The sequence below is a fragment of the Enoplosus armatus genome, chromosome 20 (assembly GCF_043641665.1).
Source record: "Enoplosus armatus isolate fEnoArm2 chromosome 20, fEnoArm2.hap1, whole genome shotgun sequence".
NCBI lineage: Eukaryota > Metazoa > Chordata > Actinopteri > Centrarchiformes > Enoplosidae > Enoplosus > Enoplosus armatus.
The window spans coordinates 6,209,197-6,219,946 of NC_092199.1; the positions used below are offsets into that span (position 1 = coordinate 6,209,197).

At 42.4% G+C, this 10,750-nt stretch overlaps 1 protein-coding gene across 3 annotated transcripts; it reads left to right on the forward strand.

Annotated features, from left to right (window-relative positions):
- The first annotated feature begins 488 nt into the window (after positions 1–488).
- msh2 (mutS homolog 2 (E. coli)) lies at positions 489–10,548 on the forward strand. 3 transcript variants are annotated; one of them, XM_070926669.1, is made up of 16 exons: positions 489–696; positions 962–1,110; positions 1,672–1,956; positions 2,095–2,241; positions 2,587–2,736; positions 3,650–3,783; positions 4,149–4,348; positions 4,564–4,727; positions 4,766–4,889; positions 6,024–6,174; positions 6,284–6,381; positions 6,666–6,911; positions 7,521–7,725; positions 7,870–8,117; positions 8,936–9,111; positions 10,260–10,548. In XM_070926669.1, the coding sequence occupies exons 1-16, from the start codon at positions 489–491 to the stop codon at positions 10,434–10,436; spliced, it is 2,862 nt and encodes a 953-aa protein (XP_070782770.1). In that variant the 3' UTR covers positions 10,437–10,548. The 3 variants fall into 3 exon arrangements, with proteins under 3 accessions (XP_070782770.1, XP_070782772.1, XP_070782773.1); XM_070926671.1 differs by having other exon boundaries at positions 4,564–4,673; XM_070926672.1 differs by lacking the exon at positions 2,587–2,736 and having other exon boundaries at positions 4,564–4,673.
- The last annotated feature ends 202 nt before the right edge of the window (positions 10,549–10,750 follow it).

The window sequence follows — 10,750 nt, forward strand, 5'->3', positions numbered from 1 at the left end:
CTTGTTAAGTATTATCTACTCACTTCATCCATCCACTTTACATGTAATTAGCATTTGCCTCTAAAAAACTGCTCCTCACTCCAGCACAGTTGGCGGCGGTAATTCACCAGAAGGCTGCTAATTAAGAAAAAGTAGCAAAATTAGGCCCCCTTAATTTATTTAAAATTAACAACTGAAAGGCAACAGCAGAGCCAAAGCAAGAGCGACTTGTAAAAAAAGAGACTTGCAAATTATTTTCTTTTGTTTTTTGTAATACAATTCTAAGACAAAAGGTTGTTTATAAAATGTAAGAAAATATTGTTTATTTTAATTAATTTTTTTGTTAGTATTCTGGTGATTTAATGCCATGAATCAAGAAACACCGATACAGTAGGCGGCGGTATGCACCTTATACGTTGGTTTGCGATCTGCCAGTAAACACGAAGACGAAGAAGACGAAGAGGAACGTAGTTTCCTGTTTGGCCACAGCGGTGGCGGGAGATTCCAGCATGGCGGTGCAGCCGAAACAGAGCCTGTCCATGGACACTGCGGCCGAACACAGCTTTCTAAACTTCATATTCTCCATGCCGGAGAAACCGGACACTACTTTCAGAATATTCGACCGTAACGACTACTACACCGTTCACGGGAAAGACGCCATACTCGCCGCGAAGGAAGTTTTCAAGACGAATGGGGTCATCAAATATTTGGGCTCAGGTAACCTATCCTCGTAAGCCTAGCTAACCACGTAGGTAGCTGAAGCTTGCAAGCTGCGTTTACTGTTTAGCAAGCTAATTCAGCTGCGAGTTGTTGATACATTTACTCAGAGGCGTAGATGTAGCCGCTAGCTAAGCTAGCTACAAGTGCATCCATTTGCTGAAGTCTCGCAAGGTACTGTATGTTGCTAATACACAGTTCGCTTTGTGGGAATTGTAAGCGCACACGTTGTGTTTAATATTAATGTGAGCTTGCTGGTCTACAGGGAGTCGCAAGCTGGAGAGTGTGGTCCTGAGCAAGCTGAACTTTGAGGCCTTTGTGAAAGACTTGCTGCTGGTGAAGCAGTACAGAGTAGAAGTGTACAAGAACCACAGCAAGAGCAGCAAGGAGCACGACTGGAAGATCGAGTTCAAGGTATTGTGTTGGTTATCGAGTACTGTCGATATTCTGACCAGTGAAACTTAATATTTAAGGACAAACATTTCCACAGTATGGCACCAGTGAAAAGAAAGGGCTTCTGGCTGTATTATTTACACCAGGCACTTTACGTGAACACACACTGACCCAGGTGTTATAGCCATGTACAAACACAAATGTTCAGGAGCATGCCCATTGATGATATTGTACAAATGATGCAGATTTTGTTCTTGTTGTTGAGCTGTGCAGGCAGCTGTCCCACACTTCTGTATTCATCTCTACCAACAGTAAACACTGATTTATTGTTATTCTGCATCACCTGCATTGTGTTACGAAGTTAGCTATCAAACCTCTGAACAATGCAGAAACGGGTTCATGCTCATACATCAAAATAATTATACTGTGACGTGTGTTATACTGCAATGCATTATATCAGACAAATATTCTTCATACATTTACAACAGGGATGCAACCCACAAAAAACAGATATTGGATTATAAAATAAAAGTTTGTTATAATTATATGTTTTTCTGTCTCACCCATTTCCTCCACTCTCAGGCCTCTCCAGGAAACTTGACTCAGTTTGAGGAGATCCTGTTTGGTGGTGGGACTGGAGCAGAGGGTTGTGCAGGAGTTGTAGCTGTGCGGTCTACAACAGGAGCTGACGGACAGCGCGTGGTCGGGGTCGGCTATGTGGATGCAGCCCAGCGGACCATGGGTGTGTGTGAGTTTCCAGACAACGAGATCTTCTCCAACCTGGAGTCCCTGCTTGTCCAAATCAGCCCCAAAGAGTGTCTCTTAGCCCAGGGTGAAGGCAACACCGATGGCAATAAATTACGGGAGGTATGTGGTGGCTGAAGACATGATAACAGCAAAACATCTGTGCTCCATCTGAAAGATGAGTGTGCCACTGTATGTTCAATAAGTCTCCCAAACGACACAAACAAGCACACACAAAATCGCTCTTTTCTCTTTGTGTAGGTGGTACAGCGAGGCGGCATGCTGGTCTCTGACAGGAAAAGAGCAGAGTTTAGTAGCAAGGACATGGTCCAGGATCTCAACAGGCTGCTGAGGGCCAAGAGAGGAGAGACTGTGGCGAGCAACACGCTGCCTGAGCTGGACAAACAGGTGAACAAAAGAAAGAGCTCCCCGACACTTACAACTGATTCACTTGAGACGAGTAAGAAACCCAAAACAGGAACAGCATGACCAGTTTCTTCAAATCCAGATTTCTTAAATATTACCAAAGTCTGTGGAACATACAAAACATGTTACAAACGTTAAACTATAAATAAATGCAATGCGTAAAATGGAAGAAGATAATACTCGTGCAAGACTTAGCACTTAGAAATCCTCCATTTTACTTTTGTTATGTGTCTTTATTTTTATTATTTATGTCATAATTGTATGTTAATGCGGTAAGTGTGGATTGATTAGAAAAGTCTTTCGCTCTGCGCGTGGTTTCATTCACAGGTGGCGATGTCGTGCTTGGCTGCAGTGGTGCGTTTCCTTGAACTGCTCTCTGACGAGTCCAACTTCAACTCCTTCAGTCTGACCACTCTGGACCTGGGTCAGTACATGAGGCTGGACAATGCCGCCGTGAGGGCTCTTAACCTCTTCCAGGTCAGTGACAGGAACCAGGTCATAGGAGCCATAGTAGTTTGAAAAAAAAAAACCTAAAGGATCAGTTCACCCAAATCACAAAAGAAGCATTCTGTTTCTTAACCCTAGCGTTGGTCTCGTTCATTTTATCCATAGACCATGTTACATGACTCACAGCTGGATTTCACCTCTATGGTTTGAATCATCAGTAGAAATGATGAACAACTGCAAAAATATCTGATTCTTTGATAAAAAGTCGAAGTTACAAACCTGTGTACACAAAGACTTTGAGGTAAAAGTTAACTATGACGCCCAGACTGGCTTCTTCTCCATGGCAACAGCGGTCGAGACTCAGGGTAGTATTTTGAGCTACCAGCTGCTGTTTAGCTTAGCTTAGCATAAAGACTGGAAGTGGCGAGGGGACGGCTAGCCTGGCTCTCTGTGAAGGCAATAAAATCTTTGTACCAGCGCCTCTAAATCTCACTAATTAACACATTATATCTTGTTTGTTTATCAGACATGAGAGTGGTATCAATCTTATCTAACTCTCAAGAGGCAAGTGAATCAGCGTATTTCCCAAAATGTTTAAATATTCCTTAAAAAAATGAAAGCTAAAATAACACCAGTCTTATCCTTTAGCTCTGTCAATAAGTTATTATGTCGTGATATCACCATCACATTATTTGTGACCTGTTTTTGTAAAGAGTTGTTGAAACCGAATAGCTGAGACTGAGCCTCTTCTTTTGCAGCTGCTGACACATTTTACATGGGTGTGGATGTCTTTTGGAGATGTATTGTAGGCACTAATGATACTGATCAAATATGTATCATGTTGTTGTTGAGCAATTGTTTGTGTTACAGAAGCCGTGTGAGATATTTATTATAAAAACATTTTCAGAGCTTTGAAACAAGCTATTGGATTTGTATCTCCCAGGGATCCCCTGACGACACCAGTGGAGCTCATTCATTGGCCGGTCTGTTAAACAAGTGCCGTACGCCGCAGGGTCAGCGGTTGGTCAACCAATGGATCAAACAGCCACTCATGGACAAAACCAAAATAGAGGAGAGGTAATACAATGATGAGAAAACTGGCAAGATATTTCTACTAGAGACGTCTTGATGCAGATTTTAATGGATCGTGTTGGCTAAAATGAAGCCGGTCAAATTCAAATTCTTTCTTTACTGAACTGTGAGTGTGTCATCTCAGCCTGCTATTGCTGTTCTGCTCTCCTTAATGACAGCAGATCATCTTCTCTCTAGCGGACCGTGTCACTTTCAGGAGCCGCATTCTCACAGTTAAACTTTAATTCATATCGGCTCAATAATTTAAGCTTATAAACTTAATCATTTCCAGCCAGGACCTTCAGTATTTGGATCAAGAAGCTCACATTTTGTTGAGGATATTCTTGCCGTTTTTATGCGTTTGTGTATAGGCTGGACCTGGTGGAGAGCTTCGTGTGCGACTCTGAGCTCAGGCAGACCTGTCAGGAGGACTTGCTGCGGCGGTTTCCTGATCTTCACCGTCTGGCCAAGAAGTTTCACCGCCACACGGCAACGCTGCAGGACTGCTACCGCGTCTACCAGGCTGTGACCCACATCCCTGCCCTCATCACAGCCCTGGAGAGATACTCAGGTACACACAAAACTGCAGCCGATACTGCGTGCGTGCGTGCGTGCGTGCGTGCGTGCGTGCGTGCGTGCTGTACACCTTTTGTAGTGGTGGTGCGTTGCTCCTCCTTTGGCCTCCTCAACATTCATTCATCTGGGTATTGATGATGATGCAGGATTTTGCAGAGAGTTTGATGAGAAGATTCACACTGATTGATTTCGTGTGTGTGTGTGTTGTAGGTAGCTATCAGGTTCTGTTGGAGGCGGTGTTCCTCTCTCCTCTCAGAGACCTGCAGACTGACTTTGTCAAGTACCAGGAGATGATTGAAACCACTCTGGACATGAACCAGGTCTTTTTCTTGAGTATTTCTGTGCACTACATTTGTATATCATCTATTATACATGTTGTTTCCATGTATCTTTTCTTGCATGTTACGTGTAGATTGACCACCATGAGTTCCTGGTGAAGGCGTCGTTTGATCCAGTGTTGAGTGAGCTGAGAGAAAAGATGGACGCGCTGGAAAAGAGCATGCAGGCAGTTCTGAACAGTGCAGCAAGAGAACTAGGTGATTACACACACACACACACACACACACACACACACACACACACACACACACACACACACACACACACAGATATAACTGCCACCAAAATGAAGATGATCTATTAATCTATGAGGGAGGGAGTTTGATACTGTATTTTAAGGGAGTAATTGCATGCATATGATGAGTTTTTTTTAAAGATGCGCTAAATGGCGATTACACCATGCAGTCATCATGTTCTAATAAAAAAAACCCTAAAAGACAGAGATTAAAAATCTGAATGAAGTCTGTTTAGTAATACATCCTTGAGCAACAAGTCAAAGTCTCAGTGTTTAGAATCTTAATTCTAGAGAACATATTTTGGTAAAATTATATGTGTTCATATCATCACGATACATTTGCTCTGAAAGTCAACATACGGAAAATTGGGCACATTATGAATGTTTTTTACATGTTGAAATTAAAGTACAACCACACTTGGAGTAAATACCCAGAATCAATTAAACCATAAATTCTTCTTTCCGTACTAATATTTTGTATTTGATCTAAGTGAAAACAAAGATAGTTTTAGAACCAGGTGACCTTATTACATCACTTTATTTTATTTCAGTTTACAAATATTGTTTATGACCATATGTGAGGTGAGGGTTTAAACTTTGATCAACTAGTAAAATGAGGGCTTCGCTTCGCGTTTGCAGTCTCATCTATAGTCGTGAGCTTTGGGTGATGAGCTAAAGAATGAGATCATGAATACAAGCGGCCAAAATGAGTTTCCTTCAGCCTAAGGAACAGAGAGAAGAGCCTGGACATCCAGGAGGAATTAGAAGAGTTCATTGCAAGAAGTCAGTTGAGGTAGTTTGGGCTTGTGATGAGATGCCTCCTGCACAACTGCCTGTGGAGGTTTTCCGTGCATGTCCAACTGGGAGGAGACACCGGGGTAGACCCAGAACAAGCTGGAGGGATTGTTTATCCCATCTGGCCTGGGATTGCCTTGGGATCCCCCAGGAAGAGCCTGAAGGACATGGTTGGGAAGAGCTACAACGACCTGGATAAATGGCAGCAAATTGATAGGCAAATGGAGTTAGTTTTTTTTATACTTGTTTCTGTCTTTTTTGAATTCCAGTTTGAGCTCATCATATTAACGTTATGTTTCAGGTCTGGATGCTGGTAAGACGGTTAAGCTGGAATCAAATGCCATGCTGGGTTTTTACCTGAGAGTCACCTGCAAAGAGGAGAAGAGTCTGAGGAACAACAAGAAATTCACCACACTGGATGTTCAGAAGAACGGAGTGCGCTTCACAAACAGGTCCGTCTCACTGTGTGCCACACGCTTATTGTCAGTCTCGGATAACCCCCTGCTCTTCCTGTCAGCTGATGGTCTGTCCTCGTTCATGTGCCCTTTCACATGTCTACAGTAAGCTGAGCTCTCTAAACGAGGAGTACACCAAGAACAGGGAGGAGTATGAGGAAGCCCAGAATGCCATCGTCAAAGAGATAATCAACATCGCCTCAGGTGAGGAATCTCATCACATGCTGCTCACTGTCTCGTCAGCATGGCATTGATTTGACGTACAGAAGAAAAATGAGGTATCGAAATTACATGGAATTACGTGACATTTACTAATTGATTGAATTCACATTTTCTACAAAGGTCAATAAAATGTACAGTACTTTGAACTTTTAAATAAGAAGAGTTGGTGACATTGTGGTCAGATGGAAATCAAACATCAATCATGTGCTGCAGTCTCCTATCCTTGTGATAACTGATTTCAGGTGTTAACCTCTTTAAACCACCAGGTTACGTGGATCCCCTGCAGACGTTGAGCGGCGCAATAGCACAGCTGGACGCAGTGGTGAGTTTTGCCGTGGCGTCCGTCTCTGCTCCTGTGCCGTATGTTCGGCCCTGCCTGTTGGCAGACGGCTGCAGGCGTATGGAGCTGCAGCAGGCCAGGCATCCCTGCATGGAGACCGACGCAGACACCGCCTTCATACCCAACGACATCACCTTCATCCAGGGAGAGAAGAGCTTCTATATTATAACAGGTGTGAAGAGGTGACGCAGTTCCAACGTGAAATGTCCACAGTTCAGTTATTATGATGAAAATATTAAAGTTAAAGAATAATTCTGGTTTATTACAACTTGGATCTTTTTTTTGAAGTTTTGGCCATTATTCCTGTTGGTAATTATAACATTATACTCACAAGTAGGGCGTTTCCACCTCGAGGGGAAAAGAGAAGTGCCAAAATTCTTGTGTGTGAAAATTGGGCTTCAATTACCGCAATCGATTTCAGACGTTATAATTTGCCTAATATTCAGTTTCTCAGATGCAGTGGAAACAAAAGGAATGCACAAAGGGGATTTTTATTTCTGAATTCTTGAGTTTAGTTCCTTTTCTGGAACTAATTGGTCTCAACGGGCTACAGTGTAATTGCTGATATCTGAGTGAGAACACATGAAATAATGTCCAACTATGAAAATACCCAAATTGAACTAAACGGAGATCATCTTTGAACAGGAAAATTGGAGGGAATACCCAGTTTAAACATTTAATGTTTTGAAAACATAATTTCTTCTGTGTTTCTGTCTTTACATGTTGTACCTCAACATCACACATGATTCACATTCTACAACACTTCCCCTCTTGTCTGCAGGACCAAATATGGGTGGCAAGTCGACGTTTATCCGGCAGGTGGGTGTGATCGCTCTGATGGCTCAGATTGGCTGCTTTGTGCCTTGCGAGAGGGCGGAGCTTAGCGTGATTGACAGTGTCCTGGCTAGGGTGGGAGCTGGAGACAGCCAGGTCAAAGGAGTGTCCACCTTTATGTCCGAGATGCTGGAGACGGCTGCCATTCTGCGGTAAGGACAGACACATAAGCTTGTTTACAGCTTCACTAAACAAAGATGATAACGCAAGCCTTTTCCTCATCACCCGTGCCGTCCTTTCACTAAACAAAGATGATAACGCAAGCCTTTTCCTCATCACCCGTGCCGTCCCTCCAGCTCGGCCACGGAGAACTCGCTCATCATAATCGACGAGCTCGGCAGAGGCACATCCACGTACGATGGCTTCGGTCTGGCCTGGGCCATCAGCGAACATGTCGCCTCCAAAATCGGCTGCTTCTGTCTATTTGCCACTCACTTCCACGAGCTGACGGCGCTGGCAGCACAGCAGCCCGCCGTCCACAACCTGCACGTCACGGCCCTGACCTCCCACAACACACTCACCATGCTGTACCGAGTCAAACCAGGTCAGCGCACACCCACACATGGTTTTACACATGGCTTATGCAGTTTTGTGAGTGTCCTATCCCTAATATGGGAGTAAACTGATAAAAAGGAAGGAACTATTTTCAGTTAGATTTATTATTTAGCTCTCTGGACTCTTCTTTCTACTTACTGTGTAGTTTTGAAAAATGTAAGATTTATGTGCTTATGCATAGTTTATTTTGTCCGACTTACAAAGCAAAAACCCTACCAAAAAAGGTAATTTTAGCAAGATGAATGAGAGAAAGGCAGCAAGTCCTCCTATTTGATTTTGCCAGCTGATATTAGCTTAGCACAAAGACTGGAAATGGGGGGGGAAACAGCTAGCCTTAACTTTGTCAAAAGATAACAAAATCAGTCTACTCTTAAGCTCTCGAATTAACACGTTATATCTTGTTTGTTTTGTTTAATCCACACAGATAAATATGTATAAACAGTTGTGGTTTTACTGGGGGGGTGGGCAGTATTTCCTGGCCAAGTGCAGTTACTTCCTGGAGTCTTGTCTTTACCATGAGGTTGCCAGGCAACTAGTGGAGAAATAGTCAAGAACGTAACCCCTATAAAACCATAAATTGTCGTCTTAATGTTTTGTTTTTTGTTGCGACTTAAACAGGTGGAAAGAGTACTAGAACATTTTATTATTAAGTTTATTATTATCATTATTTTGTCCATGTTTAGTTGCACATAGTGTGCAGCTGCTTTTAAAAGTGCTTAAAACTCAAGAGAAGTCTTGTAATGATTAATGTGATCCAGTCGGGTCCATGAAGTCTCCAAACTGATGTAGCCCTAACTGTGTGTTCAGGTGTGTGTGACCAGAGTTTTGGAATCCACGTTGCCGAGTTGGCTTGCTTCCCGCCATCGGTGGTTGCCATGGCGAAGGAGAAGGCGGAGGAGCTGGAGGAGTTCCAGGAACCTGCAGGCGAGAAGTCCGAGCTGGAGGAAGAGCCTGAGGCCAAGAGACGACGGACAGACAAACAAGTAGGGTGCAATTATCCAGCTGTCCTAACTTGGTTATATGGTCATGCACGGTGACCTCACACTGTCTGCATAGTTGACAAGTAGGTCGAGAAAAACTTAAGAAACAAGAAAGGCTACGGCTTTACTAGTAGAGAATTGTGTATAAACAGATAATTAATGACAATATAGTAAAACACGGTTGTAATAATATAAAACTGAGGTTTTCAAACTGTGATGCACACCTCCCCAGCGGGGTCATACTCCTTCTCTGAGTCATAACTGATGTTAAACATCCATAAATCCATAAAAAATTACGTTAACTCCAGAACTTGCCTGAGAATCCTCATGTTTTTAAGTTTTCTTCAGTATCAAAGTAATCTAGTGATAGCTGCCTGTATATCCATGGGTACGTAGCAAACAGGAACTGCTAATAGCTCATTAAGCATACTTTTAGTGGTGCCAATTTGCCAAAATGTAAACAAAAGATAGGTTAAGAAAGACAAGGCTCAAGTTGTAGCCCACAGCTAACTAACTGACTCCATGGCAACTTTGTACTTCCTGTTTACATCTCCCAAAGCATTGTGTGGAGAGAACTGTAGTTCCAAAAATTGGAGTATGATTGGGGCCGTTTTCCAGCTGTTTTCAACAAAAAAGCTCTAAAACACACTGTACGCTACCTGCTCAGTGTCAACTGGTGCATTTAGCAGCTCCAGATATGTCTTTCAAGAGTTGGTAGAGACCAAAAACGAAGCTAAAGGTAGAGTGAATATTTGACTTAAGACCACTTAAGTCACTGTTGTTTCTATCTTGTTTCCACTGCCACAAAGTGACCAAAAAAAATGAAGTAATGCAGATATAAGTAAATGTGAAGTCATTACAACCAGTAAAATGGACTCAAGTATCAAAAGTACTCATTGTAAAGTTTTGTTCCCGTCACAGTGTTAAATGATGTGGTACACTACATGTTAATGTATCAATAAGTGGACATAATGACAATCAAAACAAAAAAAACATTTTTCAACTGACACCTACTTCAGTTGAAGGATTACATTTTCCCCTAATTATCTCTAAGTTGTTTTTCTTTGGAGTTTCAGAGATAAACATTTTTACCCAACAACTGCAACAGTTTTTGAGCTTATTGTAACACTGATGTGCTTCTTGTCCTTCAGGTGGGGGAAAACCTGATCCAGGACTTCCTGGAGAAGGCGAAGTCACTTTCTGCTGCTGCCGTGAGTGAAGAAGAGGTGAAGGCGGAGCTCCGGAGAATGAAGCAGGAGCTTGTTGCCAGAAATAACACGTACATCACAGAGATCCTTGCACGCTGTGCTCCTGTAAAAACAGCTTAATTTTTAGACTCACATTTGTGTGCTCATTATGACCAACAAAGGTCAAAGTTCATCTACTGTAGGCAACCACACTAAAGCTCTTACATTGTATAGTTTTTCAATAAAGAATTATTCCTGGATGTACTGAGTTTTTTTTTCGACCCAGAATTGTAGCAGCACCTTCTTTGTGGTACATTTCAAACATAACGCTGCATGTAAATAACTTGTTCAGGGTTTGAATAACAAAAAATAATCAGCAACTATCTTGATATTTGATTGGCTGTTTTTTAAGCAAAAAATTGTTTACTGGTTCCAGCTCCTAACATCAATATTTG

Bases quoted from the DNA above. Each gene is read 5' to 3' on its own strand.
- msh2 (XM_070926669.1), top strand. From the start codon at position 489: ATGGCGGTGCAGCCGAAACAGAGCCTGTCCATGGACACTGCGGCCGAA. The intron at 697-961 runs GTAACCTATCCT...GCTGGTCTACAG, and splicing joins CATCAAATATTTGGGCTCAG to GGAGTCGCAAGCTGGAGAGT. The intron at 6,912-7,520 runs GTGTGAAGAGGT...TCTTGTCTGCAG, and splicing joins GAGCTTCTATATTATAACAG to GACCAAATATGGGTGGCAAG.